The 18,009-nt window shown below is 48.7% G+C and overlaps 2 protein-coding genes across 6 annotated transcripts in view; one reads left to right on the top strand and one right to left on the bottom strand.

Moving 5' to 3' along the window:
* PCDH1 (protocadherin 1) overlaps positions 1 to 18,009 on the bottom strand; it is a 119,618-nt gene that overhangs the window by 63,530 nt on the left and 38,079 nt on the right. The gene's annotated exons all lie outside the window — the stretch shown is intronic.
* On the top strand, positions 9,732 to 16,134 carry LOC143823710 (protocadherin-1-like). Its single transcript, XM_077310265.1, has 2 exons — positions 9,732 to 10,809; positions 12,477 to 16,134. Exons 1-2 carry the CDS (start codon positions 10,015 to 10,017, stop codon positions 13,302 to 13,304), a joined length of 1,623 nt encoding a protein of 540 aa, XP_077166380.1. The 5' UTR covers positions 9,732 to 10,014; the 3' UTR covers positions 13,305 to 16,134.

The following is an 18,009-nucleotide window of genomic DNA, read 5'->3' as shown; positions in this document are numbered from 1 at the left end:
CTTTTTTGAGGCATTGATTTTTAGTGAGAAAAGATCTCCTGACAATGATTCCAGCTGCCTCACCCTTGAAACCAGAGTGGCTGCGTGTGAGGGAAGGAAACAGAAATGCTTATTTAAAAAAAAATCATGGCCCGATGTGCATCATCTAGTCTTGCCTTCAGGCCAGAAGATGAGGTAGAAAATTAAGGGTCGGCTGAAGACTCCTGAAAAATAGCCAGAGGCAGAAGAGAGATATACATACTCAGCTCAACCCAAGCAGCTAGTACTGGGTTGGAAGCAAGAAACAGGGAAATTTTATACCGTAATCATCATGATCTCTCCCCCCGCAAAAAAAACCCCTAGCTGCAGGACTGTAATGTCATAATCCTGTAAGAATGCAAGAAAGGGCATAACTGGTAAAGAAGTGCATAATTCAGAGCAAGGGGGGGCAAACTTTTGAATTCTGACATAGGTGGGAGGCTGTCATGGGAGGTGGAATCTCTCTCTCTCTCTCTCTCTCTCACACACACACACAGAGAGAGAGAGAGAGAGAGAGAGAGAGACAAAGTGCAGAAGACAAGGGAAAAGACTTGACTGACCAAGCCAAAATCAAGGATCAATGGTAGCCAATCAGAAGCCCTACAGCGCAGGAGGCCCATCTGACACTATTCACTTACTAAAACACTTGGTGGGCATCAGAAAAGGGGCCAGCAGACACCATGGCAAACCCAGGCACCACGCTGGGGACGTTCAGAGTCTCAGATTCTCTGCATTTTCTTTTGCAACAATACCTCACAGTAGGTATTGTAGGAAGTGGCACAGTGAAGTAAAGGAGTCCAGGAACTATCAGACTGAGCCATACCACATGGCCATAGGTGAACTGCATTCACTCAACTCTCTTCCTTTGGTAGTGTGGGGATAAAAATACTCAGGGGTGTGGGGTGTGGTATAGATTATGCCAAGATTAAGAATCTGAAGCACTATGAACGCTGCACATGCCACATATGCTGGAGAGGATATATAGGGCTGAATGCATAAATGGCCAGCACTGGCTAAAATCTCAGAAAGCTCTGAAGAAGGTTCACGGTGGTTGAGTTTTCAGGGATCCTCCCCAGGGCCAATCTTTTGTTTTTGCTTTCAAGTCATAGCCAACCTATGGCAACCCAGTAGGGTTGTCAAGACAAGAGACATTCTGAGGTAGTTTGCCATTGCCTGCCTCCGTATCATGGAATGGGTATTCCTTGGAGGTCTCTTGAAATCTGACAAGATCAGGCTAGGCTGGAGCTATCCAGGACACTAGTCTGTTTGGGGTTGTAATATTGTCGAATGGGGTTTTAATGGGGTTTAATGGGGTTTTATTGTTGGATTATTGTTGTTACCCACTGCGAGCTGGTTGTGAGAGTGATGGGTTATAAATCGAATGAATGAATGAATGAATGAATGAATGAATGAATGAATGAAATCATGCAATATGGTTGTGCACTGCTCAATGAACTATGACGAACAAGGGATGTTCTGCCTTTTCAAGTCAACTTGTATGATGCATACAGGATATAACGATCAACTTTCCCAAATAAATCTGGTTCTATTTTGGAATAAAACTTTCCATTTCATAGTACAGAGAACCTTCCACTTTGGCTTTTCATCACATGTGGCACCTAACGATTGCTCAGGGACCGGCAGAAAAAGCCATCTGTTTTTAGCGTCACTTCATGCTGCCGTGTAGATTTGAGTCTACCACGCTGATCATTAAGGGCAGGAATCACTCAGTTTTATATGGACTCAAGATGTGATATTTCCAACGGCCCTAACCTTATGCTTCGGTTGCGCCATTGGCCCACTACTGAGCTCTCGCACCCCACCGTAGTTATGAAGAAGTTTTATGAGCCCTCTAATCAGCAAGAAAAAGGTCAGGAGCACTTCTACTCTTCCGCAGTCAGAACTTCTTGAAATGCGCAAGAAGCCAACGGCTCGAAGCCACATGCTGACAAGTGTAGATGACCAGCAACCCACCAGCACCTGGTGATGATTTGCTTCTTCCATTCAGTGAAAGCATAAAACCTCTTTGCCACACAGAATGCTACAGATCTAGATCTAGCTTGGCTAGAGAACATGCTCTACTTCCCTTCACCCCCTATTCTGGTGCCCTGGGATCCTGAATTCAAGACCAGCCTAAGTTATAAACTTGGTTACTTTCTGCTTGTTTCAAATATTTATTGGATTTATTATTATGTTTTGAATTTGCTTATTGAATTTTTATCATTTCTTGTTACGGGCTTGGGGTGGATTAAAAAACAGATTATAAAATAAATGAATGCCTTTTTCAGCCTTAACCATGACTGTGAGGCAAAGCAGTCTTCACTCTTCCCAAGGGTTAATGTGTATACGGCTCCTTCCATCTTGCGGTGTTACTAATTGGACTTCTCTGCCTACATGGCCCTCATCCTCTTCAAGGCCAGAGTTAGGAAAGGGATAATTGGGTCTTCATGGGAACCTGCAGCCCACAAGTTGGGAGGAGGGAAGTCAGGAGTGATGTGGTGATTTTCTAGAGGGTTCCAGCCAGAACACATCCTGACTGAACTGCCATTCTCACTTGATGCGGCCAAAAGACTATAACTGGGATGAGAGCCTGGAAAAGAAGGCTAGCTTGGATTCTGATGGTCTAAAAGCCTGGATTATGAAATGCTTACATTGCAATAGACAGTAACATGGAGGTACATCCTTTGGGACTTTAAGATTGTGCCATCTAATACAGGTTTTAAATGTGTTAGTTAAGCTAGATCTTCTTGTTTTCTTTGCTGTATGATTTTAAAGAGGCGTGTTGCCTAGAGATAAAACTATTTCTGAATGTTATTTAAATAAAATTCTTTTTTTTTTTTTTACAAAGATTCTTTTTCTTGTGCACAGTAGCTATGGGAACCCATGGGGGTCAGAAATTTTGACAATCGCTGATACATTTTATTTGCTCAAACACTAACCAGGTTTCCCACTTTTCCAGGGTTTACAAATATACTTCAAACCCCTATGAAAGTGAGCCATAATAAATGCTAAGCCATCATTAAAGCCAACAGTTGCAATGCTGTTGGCCCCACTGTTGGCCCTCCAGAGGAACTGGTTGGCCACTGTGTAAGACCAGGGCTGAGTCTGCCCTAACTTTGTTTTTTCTGATGTCAATCCTGCTGAATTCAAATTGATTTGGACCCAGGTCTTCCTCCTTCCTATCCCCCCCCCCCAATTGAAACAGAAAGTGTTCTGCACTTGATTGGGGAAGCTCAGAGTGGGGAGGGGAGCCAAATACAGCAGGAGGTTCTTTCTTTTCTTGAATGACGGGGGAAGAGGGTTGGAGACAGCAGTTTCACAGAGAATGAGGATGGGAAATAAATCCAACTCTGCTAAGAGAAGTGTGAACTTCTAAAGACCCCAAAATGAGGGCAAAAAAAAAGCCTTGGGAGAGAAGTCTTGCAACCGGGAACCAGGAAGTCTTTGAATGATGCCCTGACCAATCAGGAAAGACTGCTATGCTATGTCAGCATTGCAGGCACAGGCAGGAAGTTAATTCGTAAAACACAGAGCATCTAAACATATACTGAGGGCTTTAAAAGCTGGCTCTTCAAATATAGCTACTTATATCCACTCCTGGATATCGCGAGGGAAAGGTAGGGTCTCTGCAGATCAATCATGGATGTTGCAGAGTGAAAATTTAAAGCGTGTAAAATAAAAAATGTAAATCGAATACAGTGCAGAGGGGAGGTGTTTATATGGGCTTGGAGAGGATAAAAAGCAAAGTGCAGACTAGACCAAGGTGCTGGACAGAATGGACCACTAATCCAGTGGGGCTCTTCTTATATTCTAACAAGCATTCCCAAACCTGGCTCCCAATTCACTGGTCACCTTCTCCATATCTCTCCTCCAACTGCCTCTCCAGCCTCTACAAAGTACCCCAAGATACCAGCTGCTGCTTCTCCTCCCTCCACCTTCTTCACTCCCCTCACATTTGCAGGGCCCAAAGTGATCTTATGCTCAGAAGTGCCCTTAGGAAATGCCTCTTCAGTGTCCCGGTCTTCAGTATCCCATAGATCACTCCTGGGAAGAAGATATCTTCTATACCCCGCTTTGGGAATGGGAAACGGTATAAGATTTTGTCAGATATCAGAAGCTAAGCAGGGTGGGTGGTACTTCGATGGAAAGACACCAAGGAAGATTCAGCAGAGGAAGGCGATGGCCAACTACCTCTGCTTCTCACATAATTTGAATGCTCCTTGATGGTGTCACCATAAGTCAGTTGCAACTTCACGATTACATCCTTTTGCTTTTGCTTTTGCTTCCCTCCCCACCCACCCACCCTGCTCGGCAGCATGTTCTACTTCCCTGGAGCTGTTTGGGGGTGATTTATGCATCCTGAAACAACTCCTGCTTTTCAGGTCTGAGCGTCATCTTTTAAGGGATGTCTTTGCTGGGTCCTGAAAGAACAGCCTCTTCTACGGGTGACAGAGCATTGCATCAGTGCTGTGGAGCAGGAGGTCACTTCAGGAGAGGACAGCATGAGAGCCTCAGGCCCTCTCCCAGCCCGTCTCACTGGGATCTCCCCCTCCCAGCTGCCACTTAGCACAGGGCCTGGAATGCACAAGATGGCTGCCATTGCCATTCTAGAGCAGGCAGTAGGGATTCATTCAACCCAGGTCTGCCGGGTGCATTTCTGAAGGGGGGGGGGAAGCAGAGAGGGAAAGCGTTAAGCAGCCCTTCCTCTCTTCCCTTTACTCAAGCTTGTGACCTCGCATGGCAGCTGTTAAGGGTCTTGAGCCCACCATGAAGTTCACGGCCCAGGCAAAACATGAGCCAAGGACTCGCTGGTTCCAGTCTCGTGCCTGGCAAAGGAGGGGCTCTGTCTGTACTTCCCATGGGGTGAGCACCATGTGTCACTCACTGCTGAACATCTGGGCCTGGGAGCAAGCAAACCACACTGTGGCTGCATGTTACGCCCATGGGAAATGCAGCCATCGGGCAGAGCTGCCTTCCCACAGAGAGCTCCCCGCAAGCCCCATTTCACTGTTCGTGAGAGCAGCCAGAGCGACGGAGGTCACTCAATGGAAAGTCTTGTTTGCAGAGAGTTAATGACCAACTTGCATTTTATTTTCTCCAGACACGCCTGCTAAATGTTGTGCCCTGAATGGGAGTGAGCACGCTGATCAAACAAAGCCGTTTTATGAGTTGCAAAACAACAGCAAAGTCCAGCCCAATAACCCTTTGGGAGACCCGTCTCCAGGGGCTCCGGTCCATCTTTTTGATCTGCTGGAGCTCTGTTCTTGGGGACATGACACTCTTCCGCAACCAGGGGTTCTGGGAAGCTGGTGCAAAGTTTTTGGTTGGGGACCGTGAATTCTAATGATATCAATTGGCCCTCTAGATCCACGAAATCTGTAATGATACCTGACACATTTCTTGATGCTGATACGGTTCTGATATTGTTATAATATGGGCTTCGTTTTTAATTTCTAAATCAAGCTTAATTTCAATCAAATGGATTTAAATTGTATCACTGTGTATTTAAATAACTTACAGTATCCTGAGCCGGCTTGCTGAGAGGGCAGTATATAAATTAAATAAATAATGATAGGTGGCTCTTATTCTAAGCAAAGCCCAATGAGCCATCATTGGAGATCACCACTCTTCTACCGAGGCCCAGACTGCCATGCCCCTGCTGCCACCTCCAGTCTCCCAGGAGTTGCCACAGTAACCAGGGCCTGCAGCTGAGCCAGATCTGGCAGAAGAGAGAGGGGCCTTTGAATGTGCAGCAGGGGAAAGCAGCACAAGTCAGCCAGGCTCTTCCCAAGAGGCATCTTTGGTGCAGCCGCAGATGCATTCCAGACCTGACAGCTCACCTGAACGATGCAGACGAAGCAGAAGGATGGTGTTTGCTGAATGCTGAAGGAGCCAGAGACTGCAGGCACGCTGTCAAAGTAGATGGGGCCCAGCTGGGATAGCTCCTGGGGAGGATGAGTGAGTCCTCCCCCAGGTGCAGCCAATTAGCTGAGCTGCTTTTAGGTAAGACAGCAGCAGCTCTTCAGCGTGGATACAATCTATGCAGAAACCCTCCTGTCCGGCTTGGATTCCTTGGTCAGCGAACTTCTGACTCCCATCGGTTTCCCTGACTCCTGGCAAATGGCTTTTGACTACGCACCTGGTAATTGGACTGGCTTTGTTGAATATATGCTTATCTGGACTCTGACCTTGGCTTTCCCTCGACTACTCTTTACCTCACCCTTAACTCTGCTTGCTTTGATTTCTAACGACTCAGACTGGACTTTGATTTTGCCACTGGGTGTGGCCAGCTAGGGAAGCATACCAACATTCGTTCGGGAAGCAAGGGCCCTGCTCTCTCCACGGAGCTGGCATGCCAAAGTTTGGGTGAACTTCAGAGAAGAGATTCTACACAACGGGCGATGATCACTGGTGGCTGGAGGTGGGGAATCCTAGGCAGAACAAGATTCTGGGGCAGGGGGTAGGGTCTTTCTGAAGGTATAGGGAGGATTGCCGTGAGTGGCTCTCTTTAGATCTATGGTCACTTTCCCCATCACCTTCTGGATTCCCTGGGCACTGTGTGCAAACTGTGCCTCCAGTTTAAAGAATACAACTTGCTCCTGTGGGAATTAGTGCTTAAGGTGCTCTGCAGGGCCTGTAAAATGGAGTTCTTCCATGAGGTTTATGGTTGTGGTTGGGGTCAGCGAGGTAGATCCACGCCCCCCCTCCAGGTATGAGCATCCATCTTACCTCCTTCTCCCCCTCTAATAGCAGGGGGGAGGGGTTTTCCACCATGTTGGGGATTATGTTTTAACTGGGGGTTTTAGGGGGAATTTTATGATATGTAACTCATCACAAGCCAATTCAGGAGTGGCAGGAAATAAATCTAATATAACAACAACAACAGCAACAATAGTGGGACCTGGTTTTGGAAGCTTGCAGGTTGCCTCTCTACTTTCAAGTGGCTAAAGCATCAAATTCTAACCATGTAACAAACCAAAATGCATGATAAAAAAACAGTGATGATGGAACATAATAGAAATTAGAAACAGCTGTTAAAAGCAGACTCCCAATATTTTGCCCAGACTGGCCTAGGTGTCCATGTGTTGAATCACTGACTTATCAGCCACAGTGCCACACTCCCATTTCTGTTCCTTTGAAGAATTAATTGGCTACCTGGGTTCCTAAGGCCAACATAATATGAGTTATGTAGTCCACACAGCACAAAGGACAGTTGTGGTATTGTTAGGATGTATGGGTTGTGTGGGGGAGGTGAAAGAGAGAGAACAGTGTGGAGTATTGACAGGAGTTTGTGTGAAGTACAGTGGCAGGGATGCCAGCCTCCAGGTGGGACCTGGTTATCCCCTGCAACTGCAGCTCATCTCCAGACTACGGAGAACAGAAAATGGAAGCTATGGAAGATGGGCTCTATGGCATCATGCCCCACTGAGGATCCTGCCCTCCACAGGTTTCTTCCCTAAATCTCCAGAGTTTCTCCCACCCAGATCTGGAAACCCTACCACCACCAAAGGCCAGGTAAGATCTAGCAATCCTGGTGTGTGGTAAGGAAGTGCTTCCTTTGGAACCAGTGTGGTAGGTATTTATCCCTAAGCAAGGCCCCCCATCCCTTTGGGCTTGAATTAGTGGGCAAATCGAATGAAAGGACTTAAGAAACACTGACTGGGGGCCTCCAAATTTTGGCTGACTCTACCATAAATGGCAGTTCATCCCAAGGACAGAAAGAAACAGAATGAACCTGTTTCCATCTCAATAGCAATCTTGTCAACACAACCACATGCTTCAGTATCTTGGCATTACCTGGGACATGGCCTTGAACTATAATCGGCATCGTACCTATGTAGTGGCAAAAATACACATATAAAACAACAGTCCAGCCTGGCCTGGATGAAATGCACAATGGCAATTAGCAATTCCCTGGGTAGGTTTTCCATTCTTGTTCTTGAGAAAGCCCTGCCTCTTAGTTATTACAGCCATCTGCACTAGCTGCTCAAGGACCAACTGTTTGAGGATGTGTTGTTAAATTTTGCCAGCTATAGATGTCAAGCTAACCTTAGGGGGGGATCCTTCTTGCTAATCTGGTGAGGCAGATGTCTGAGGGCAGTAGAGAGCATCATTCCCCATCCTTGTACAATCTGGAGCCCCCTGGGAGGGTGGCCCTATCATCGCCCCCAGATTTACATCTGGTTGGCATAGCTGGGAATAGATGAACTGAATAAGGGCCTAATGGGAGATTGTTGTGATTGCCATCTATGCTGTTCTTACATGTTTTTATGTTGTATTTTATGGGTTTGTTTTTACTATGTTTGAACCACCACAAGCCAGCTTGCCTGGAAGTGGCGAGATAAAAAATCGAATAAATAAATAAATAAATAAATAAATAAATAAATAAATAAATAAATAAATAAATAATAGTCCTGTGGAATATGGTACTTCAGTATGGTTCAACAGGCCCCACGTCCACAAACTTGATGTCCAACTCACTACAACAACGAGAGCTATCAGTGGATGTAGTAAACCCACTCCAAACTACTGGCTACCTACATTGTGCCCCCTTGCTCCCCAGCATCTCTGACGGCAAGGTGCTCTTCTTCGTGAACGTAAGAACATTACTGGCAACAGAGAGCTGCCCATTCCCCAAATCTGGCTGATGTGGGTCTATCCAGACTGAAGTCCCATCGCCTAACAATACGATCTGCACAAATCCAGCAATCACAAACATTCCAGTCTTGAGGACGAAAGGTTGAAAACCTGCATGGCATCATTTCCACATGATACACATAACCTGATAAGCGTCAACGAGAAGTCTGCAGGATCTGACCTGCTGCGTAAAATATGGAAGACGACTAATAGAGGATAAACGGACTTTATCCTCACAACAAGGGACCAAACCCCAAGAAGATAGGTTGAGGGACTTGGGAATGTTCAGCCTGGAGAAAAGGAGGTTGAGAGGGGACATGATAGCCCTCTTTAAGTATTTGAAAGGTTGTCACTTGGAGGAGGGCAGGATGCTGTTTCTGCTGGCTGCAGAGGAGAGGACACGCAGTAATGGGTTTAAACTTCAAGTACAACGATATAGGCTAGATATCAGGAAAAAAATTTTCACAGTCAGAGTAGTTCAGCAGTGGAATAGGCTGCCTAAGGAGGTGGTGAGCTCCCCCTCACTGGCAGTCTTCAAGCAAAGGCTGGATACACACTTTTCTTGGATGCTTTAGGATGCTTAGGGCTGATCCTGCGTTGAGCAGGGGGTTGGACTAGATGGCCTGTATGGCCCCTTCCAACTGTATTATTCTATGATTCTATGACTTTGGCAGTGATGCAGACCTGTGGTTAAAACGGGACAAAATACCAGGTGCTGAATAGGATTGTGGTGCAGCCTACCAAGCTATTTTCCATCTCTCATAGGAGTGTGTGCATCCTGTATTCCAGCGAGATACGACAGGGCTCCTTGTACTCTCCCCAGTTATGATTTAGTGGATTGAAAACTTAGATATCAGTATTTAGGGGACAGCCCAATCTGTTTGCATAACCATTGTACCTACTTGGCTATATATATGTTTGAGATGCTTCCTGGTGTAACTGTAATAATGATAGATAAATAAATAAATAGTAGTCAGGTGTCTCTGTCCCCGAGAAGGAACTTCCTGTTGCCAGCACGTCCTTTGCCGGCAAACTCCTCCCTCCTTGACTCCCTGCCTGGAGTTGCAGACTAAGGTGCAGAGCAGCAGTAGGTGAGGCTTGGTTCGGTGACAGGCAGGCGGGGCCAGGCTGGTATCGGGGCTGGGGTGATTACTCAGGCACGCCGAGGCTGAGAACAGTTCACCTGTTCCCAGGAGGAGCAAGGCACATGCAAGCGCCTGCCTGCTCTGCGGAAGACCGCAGCTGTAGCCCTGAGCCTCCGACTTGCTGCCGCGCGGGAAGATTAGGGCAGGCGGCGAGCCGTTTTCTCCGTAACACCCTGCCTGTCTCTGCTTTCTTTCAGCCCCGCCACGGTTCGGCATGCAGCAGCTGGCTTCCTGCCTGGGCCTGTGGCTCTTCCTCCAGCTCCCCTACCTGGGCTCCGGGACACGGGTGGTCTACAAAGTGCAAGAAGAGCAGCCGCCGAACACCCTCATCGGCAGCCTGGCAGCAGACTACGGCTTCCCAGACATGGGGCACCTGTACAAACTGGAGGTGGGGGCCCCCTACCTGCGCGTGGACGGCAAGACCGGCGACATCTACACCACCGAGACCTCCATCGACCGGGAGAGCCTGCGTAAGTGCCAGTGGCTCTTTCCTGGGGAGCCCTGCTTCCTAGAGTTCGAAATCTCCATCACGGACCTGATGAGCAATAGGCCACGCCTGCTGGAGGGGCAGATCGAGGTGCTGGATATCAACGACAACACCCCCAATTTCGCCTCTCCTGTTATCGCACTGGCCATCCCCGAAAACACCAAAATCGGAATGGTCTTCCCCATCCCGCTGGCCATGGACCGCGACATGGGGGACAACGGTGTGGCTTCCTACGAGCTGATGCCCGGCTCGGACGCCCAGAAGCTGTTTAGCTTGCGGGTGGCCGAGGACCAGGATGAGAAGCTGCCACAGCTAATTGTCATGGGCAACCTGGACCGAGAGCAGTCTGAGTCCTATGACCTCACCATCAAAGTGCAGGATGGGGGCAGCCCCCCTCGGGCAAGCACTGCCCTGCTGCACATCACCATTCTGGACATGAATGACAACGCACCCAAATTTGAGAAGTCTTTGTATGAGGCGGAGCTCCTGGAGAACAGCCCCATCGGCCACTCCGTGCTGCAGGTGAGCTGCTGCCTTGATGGGAGGGTCAAAGGGTGGCACATCGTTTGGCCTGGCTTGCTGAACACCTTCAGCAGCTTGCAAAGGGGGAATAAGGGGTGGTCTTCTCAGATACTGCTTGAGCAGGAGATCGGCCCTGGTGCCAGGGGGTTTGGTCCCCTCTCAGACGTGGTGGCACCTCCCACAAATAAATCTCACAGCAAGTGGGCATGAGGGGAGATTCTAGAATGTGTGTGACCAGGGCAGACTGAAACTGAGGTCCATCTTGCCCATTGAGGGAAACATCAATGCAATAGAGCCATTTTTACAGTCTGAGTGATTTATCAGTGGAATGAACTGCCTAGGGAGATGGTGAGCTCCCCACACTGGTGGTCTTCAAACAGCGTCTGGAGGAATACTTGTCAGATATGCTTCATGATGGTCTTGCATTGAGCAGGGGACTGCCCTTGGTTGACTTTCTGGCCCCATCCAACTCCATGATTCTATGACCCAGTTTCTAAACAGATTGTCATGCGCCCATGTTGCTAAAGTCTGTCCTGCCCCTCTGGTCTCTGGGTTGCCTCTTTCCATGGCTGCTGTTCCCAGCCCCCTCTCCAATTCCTCAGAAACTGCAATTCCCCAGGGGCAGGGATCTGACCCCTCAAGTGAACTGGGGATTTCCACTGTTGCTTCCCTCCCCAAAGCAGACAAGGTGGAGATCCTGGGTTTCCCAAGCGCTCCCTACGGCAGCCCAGGCTGGAGAACCGCACAGCAACGTGCTTCTGGTGTATGACCTGAGCCTCGACACCCAGCCCAGGAGAAAAGCTTCCCTGCCCTGCCCTGGGCACATCCCACTTCCTTCCTATTGCTTTGACTCAGGGACCTGTTCACTGGCTTTTGGAACAGCCTTTCTTGGCAGTAAATTCAAAACAGACAAATAAAGAACATATTTCTCCACGCAATGCATCAAGTTTATTTAGCTAGGTACTGTGCCACCTCTTCAGGGAACCTGCCCAATTCTCACAAAATAAAACCTGATTAACAACATAAAACACCACGCAATATTGAACTAAAGCCAGTATCAGAGAGACTGAGACTGTAACAGAACGCATTCCGACTGTGGGGCTCCCTGGAGCTGGCTTCAGCCATTTTAAAGAGGGAATAGACAAATGCATGGGGATGAATGGCCATGGGGGCAAAATAGAACATCCAGGTTGAGAAGCAGCTAACCTCTCTCCATGCCAGTCATTTTTTTTTTATTTTGGGCGCTTTACACAAAGAAAGATTGTGGTCCTGATGCCCTGCCTCTATGCTTCTTGGAAACATCTGGATGCTCACTGTTGCAAGTTAGTCCAGGTGAGAAGGGAAGTGAACTGGTGAGAGAGCCTGATATTCTCTGCACTACAACGTGTAGGCTCATTCAGTTCCTATAAGAAAATGGTCTCTTTTTTTGTTGGTGGTGGACCACATCCAGGAGAAGTGAAGGAAACTGGCTATGTGTATAGGAGGGGTTATACAGAGGACTGAACTGAAGTAACAGAAGCCCACTCCATTCCGTTGCCTGTGGTCAGAGCAGGCTGACACTCCCACAGTGGATGTGGTTGGGCCATCATGCAAGACGATACAGCAGTTACGCAAAGAGCATTACTCTCAGGAGTAACGTAAGTCACCTTTTCTTTCTCTCCTTGCAGGTCAAAGCCAATGACTCCGACCAGGGGGCCAACGCTGAGATTAACTATTATTTCCACCATGCCTCAAGTGTGCTTCGCCGGCTGCTCCAGCTTGATAGAGCCTCAGGTGTGATCACTGTTCAGGGTCTTGTCGACCATGAGGACATCAATATGCTCAAGTTCTCAGTGATCGCAAAGGATAGGGGGGACAACCCCAAAACAGCCCATGCGCAGGTCATGATCAGCATCAAGGATGTGAATGACAATGCCCCCGTGATCATTTCTCCCTCCAATGCCTCCTACAAGCACATTCTGCCTCACACCAGTCCCGGGCAGCAGGTCATGAGCGTCGGGGCAGAAGACATAGACTCCGGGGTCAATGCGGAGCTGCAGTACAGCATCACGGGTGGAAACCCCTTCGAGCTCTTCAATATTTCACCCCATAGTGGAAACATCGCCCTGGAGAAGGAGATTCTCCGCAAGCACCACGGGCTTCACCGGCTGGTGGTGCGCGTCAGTGACAAAGGCAAGCCCTCCCACCATGGCACGGCCCTGGTCCACTTCTACATCAATGAGACGCTGGCCAACCACACCCTGCTGGAGACCCTGGTGGAGCACAGCTTGGACACGCCCCTGGACATCGACATCGCTGCCGACATGGCGTACAAACGCAGGAAGCAGCATGGCAACATCCTCTTTGGCGTCATTGTCAAAGAAGTTTACCTGCAGATGTTCATGGAGGACAGTTCCGTTAACGGCTATCAGTCTCCATGGCTAAGTGGAACTTCCATGTTCAGAGGCAGGAAGCCTTTGAATACCAACCCCGGGGGGCAACGACAAGAGGTTTAAACCTGGCTGACAGGCATCTCTGGCAGGCTCTCCAGGACAGCCAGCTGATGACTGTATGAAATGGGATGCTGGACTTGCTGGACCATTGGCTATTCTTTCCTCTTTCCTTACTTAAACTATCTATATACCTGGCTTTCTTCCAAACACCTCAGGATCCAAAGTGGGTAAAAGCCATATAATATGTAGATGCCCATCTGTAAAACACCTTGTACCATACTAGCAGGCTCTTCCCCTTTTGCCTAGGCTCCTGGTGCCACCAAAGGTGTCCAGAACAACCTTCTTTTGAAGCTGTGAAGGAAAGCCACGAGAACAGGAGCCTCCACAATTAGGGTTGAGTGCTTCGGCTCGGTTCGGACACCTCGGCCATCACCAAAGCCAGGGGCAGCCGGTGCCACTGCCACCACCCCTCCTCTCCGTGGCATGGTGCTGGCTCCCTCGGGCTTCAGTGATCGCCAAGACTGCCAAACCGATCCCAAGCGCTCAACCCTACCCACAACCTCTTTTGGGAGATTGTTCCACAAGTATGAGGCACCCACTGAGAAAGACTGAACCCCGAGTCATGGATATGGTTGGAAATTTAAACTTGCCAGACTTGACCAAAAAAGGTCACAGAAGCTGTTGTGGTACACATAATCAGAACAAACCTTGCCCCTCAGGGAATCATGCCCAGAAGGAAGTCTGGAGAACCAAAACAGAATAGCCCTTAAGGGCAGTAAGAAGACAGAGTAGTAAGAATTATATGGTCTAACCCAGCAGTCCGCAACCTTATTATCGTTGCGGCCTGCTGCCAAGGGGTGGGAGGAGGGGGCAACCCAGGGGCCCGCACATGCGTGGCAGCCCTATGAAGATGCGCATGCATGGACCTGACATCCATGCATGTTTGCAACTCCACCGAGAGCGCAAACGTGCATGTGCGAAACTGCCATACGCGTTTGCGCCCCCACCGGGCACAAACACACATGCGCAGCAGGTCCGCGCATGCACGTTTGTGCCAGTGGTGTGCCGGGGGCCACGCTTCCCTCTCCCCCCCTCCCGCAGCAAGAAGCTTGCTGGGCCGCAAGCTAATCAGCCACTTTGGCGGCCTATTTGCTCGCAGCCTGGCGAGCTTCTCGCCGCTGCCGAGGCCACAGACCGGTGGTTGGGGACCACTGGTCTAACCCATTATCAGTAGTCATCTGTTCAGGCCCATGTACACAAGCATCTGAGAATCACAAGAACATCCATATGGTTCAAGGATTGGGCATATTGATTGAAGGCCAGAAGATATGAGAAACCTGTCATTATTATTTTAAAGTAAAGCAGTAAGAATGGGCTAGCATATAAGAAGACATTTTAAGCATGCTGTTGGAAGTTATAAGATAATGTGACAGTCAGGAATGCATGCCCTTATCAAATGTGACTGCTGGCTATTGTTAGATGATTTAAATATGGGAATTTACAATGATTGGGAGCTTCTCAGAAGGGGCTCCTTGCTTGTGACCTGCTAACCTTTGGGGGAAGGAACTTTCATGGACTCACTCATGTTATTGCTCTCTTTTAATTATCTACATAAGTTGGATGAATGGATTGATGGTATAATGCTTTGTGGAATTAGTCTATGTTAAGAATGCAGCATGTATGCTTTAAGTAATAACCAGCAGTAGTTCCTTGTGTACTGTACCCAGAATGAATCTATAGTGTTACTGAGGTATACTTCTGGCTAGAAGTTTAATGATCTGGTGTAGAAAAGCCAACTAGATGCATAGGGCTTCTTAAATGCATGCCTATATCTGAATCAGGCCTGGCCAGAGTCATCCAGAACACCAGGTTGCAGCAGAATGTATGGGTGTGTGTGTGTGTGTGTGTGTGTGTGTGTGTGTGTGTGTGTGTGTATGCTGGCACCAAGCCTTACTAGGAAGCTGCCCCCATGACACCAGGCAGGGAGAGATGGTTCTTCAACACTGTGGGCCCTAAGTTAAGGAGGGTTTGCAATGTGAGTGCCAAACTAAAACTGGAAACAAAACAACAAATCCATCATTGGGTCATAGCAAGTGTCATAAGAAATATAAAGCCCTTAGGGCTGCCAGCTCCCAGTTAGGGCCTGGAGATCTGAGACCATGTAGCACACCAGTCAGAGTGTCAGACTAGAATATGGGGCATCCAGGTTCTCTCTCTCTTCTCTGTCGTGGAAACATGCTGGGTGACTGTGGGCCAATCACACTCTGGATCACACTCTGGATCAGTCTGACCTAACTCACTGGGTTGTTGCAAGGATAAATTGGTGGAATGAGCTCCCGGAGGAGCTGTGGACCCTGTGGGAGCTTTCCAAGTTCCATAGGACCTCCAGAATGGGGCTCTTCCACCAGGTTTATGGTAGAGGCCAGGGCTGAGAGGAAGATCAGATTGGGGCTCCCCTTGGTGCTAAGCAGCAGTACGCCAGGGCCATCTATGGCAGGGGTAGTCAACCTATGGTCCTCCAGATGTCAATGGACTACAATTCCCATGAGCTCCTGACAGCATTTCCTGGCAGGGCTCATGGGAATTGTAGTCCATGAAGATCTGGAGGACCACAGTTTGACTACCCCTGATCCATGCCGTGGGGTTACGGCTCCTTCCTGCCACTTCCTCCACGGGTGTTATGGGGGAGGATGGGTAGTTGTTATGAGTGATTTATACCATCATGTTTTCTTGTAATTTTATGTCCAGTTTTGATATTTTAATGGGGTTTTATTGGGGGGGGGTTTCAATGATGGACTATTGTAACCCACCACAAGCCGTTTTTGGGAGTGGTGGGAATAAAAATCCAAAAATTAATAAAATAAAATAAATAAACAATATCAGCTGCTTTGGGTTCCTACTGGCTATCAGATCACTCATCCACCCAAGCAGGCAGGTGACTGGTTGGTGTTGGCAAAGGTCTGAGGGGGAGGGCCCTGATCCTAAAACGAGGATTGCAAACTGAGATCCTGAAAACCCTGTTCAGGCTAAGCACTGGGAGAAATATTCAGCCACAAGCAGAAATACCGAAAGGGGAGTTGAAGTGGGCAATGATTATGGCTGTTGTTAAGGGGGGCTGAGAGAGGGAGGCACCTAGTACTTAACGTGTAGGATTCACTACCGCAGCAACTGGTGGTGACTACAAACATAGACAACTACAGGATGGGACTAGGGAAATATCTGGAGCAGAGATCCATCTGTGGCTATTAGCCACAAGGTAAAGATGGAAGCCTTTACCTGGGGCATTAATTTTCAGTATTTTGGTGCTTGAGGGACAACAGCGGAAGGGCTTCTGGAATTGTGGCCCAACTGATAGGCCTCCTGATATCATCTACGTCAGGGGTGGTCAAACTGCGGCCCTCCAGATGTCCATGGACTACAATTCCCATGAGCCCCTGCCAGCATTTGCTGGCAGGGGCTCATGGGAACTGTAGCCCATGGACATCTGGAGGGCCACAGTTTGACTACGCCTGATCTAGGTTTTGGCCACTCTGTGACACAGAGTGTTGGACGGATGGGCCATTGGCCATTGGCCTGATACATCTATGTTCTCATAGATGGGACACTCTGGATGGGACAGCGATGCTCTGTAAAGTTGGTGTTTGTGTGTGTGTGTGGGGTAACAATGGGACGGATTATGGAGTTCTGGTCCCACTGGTGGATCTGACAGCACCTGGGTTTTGAGACTGTGTTGGATGCGATGAGCCAATGGCCTGATCCAATATGGCTTCTCTTATGTTCTTGCCTTTCCCCCCTATTGGGGGTGGGGCACTATCCAGCAGGAACAACTCATCCACCTGCCCCATTGCAAGAGCACAGGATGATCTATAGAGACCTGCCTGGCCCTGTCTCCATGCAAGGAAGAGACAGAAGGCCAAGATCAGTTTCAAGCAAGCTTGTTGCCCTTGAAGTTAAAGCTAGGCCAAGCACTGCCCCACAACATCCCCACAGCACTGGGGCACTCTGCTCTAAAAAGTCAAAGCCGTTGTGAGCTCAGGGGACAGCCGAGGCCCCATTCCCACACTACAGCCAGCAACCCACCACAAGATGGAGCCAGTGGGTCAAGAGAAGATGCAATCTTCAAAACCAAAAACCACCAGGAAAGAAGGACACAAATCTGGGTTTGGAAGAAAGGGCCGGCCATTATTATTGTGACACTTTGCATTTGTGCAGGGAGGTCATATCCCTTCATATACATGACCTTGAGGGCAGTCCTTATACCAGTCCTGTAAAGGAGGCCTCCGCATGGTGGATATTACTGACTGAGATTGGCTTCTTTAAGGTTACTTGAATTGGTTTATAGGATTCAGCCAGGGATCTCCCTCAGCTGGGCCTTGGTCCCTTAACCATTCTATGGAGGATGGGTCTATCAGTGGCACGTAGTCATGGTGACTAAGGGAACGTCCACATTCGGAGGTAGTCAACCTCTGAATCCCAGGGCCAGAAGCTAACATCTGGGGAAGATCTCAGCCTCTGTGCCCTGCTGTTGGACCTCTAGAGAAACTGCCCGAGACAGGATGTTGGACTACAGCAGCCTTTCTGAATTTTTTGACCCTTCAGATGCCCCTGAAACAGTCTTTTGGCTTCAAGAAACCCCAGAAGTGGCATGATAGTGCAGAATATGGTTGGGAAGCAGAGCTGTGGACACGCCCACCCAGGGCCCCTCCCCTTCCCACCTCCTCCGGCGCCGTCATTGGCCATTTGGGGAGGGAGGCAGACATGACCATAT

The sequence above is a fragment of the Paroedura picta genome, chromosome 14 (genome assembly GCF_049243985.1).
Source record: "Paroedura picta isolate Pp20150507F chromosome 14, Ppicta_v3.0, whole genome shotgun sequence".
Taxonomy (NCBI): Eukaryota; Metazoa; Chordata; class Lepidosauria; order Squamata; family Gekkonidae; genus Paroedura; species Paroedura picta.
This window is presented reverse-complemented; position numbering and strand designations above follow the sequence as displayed.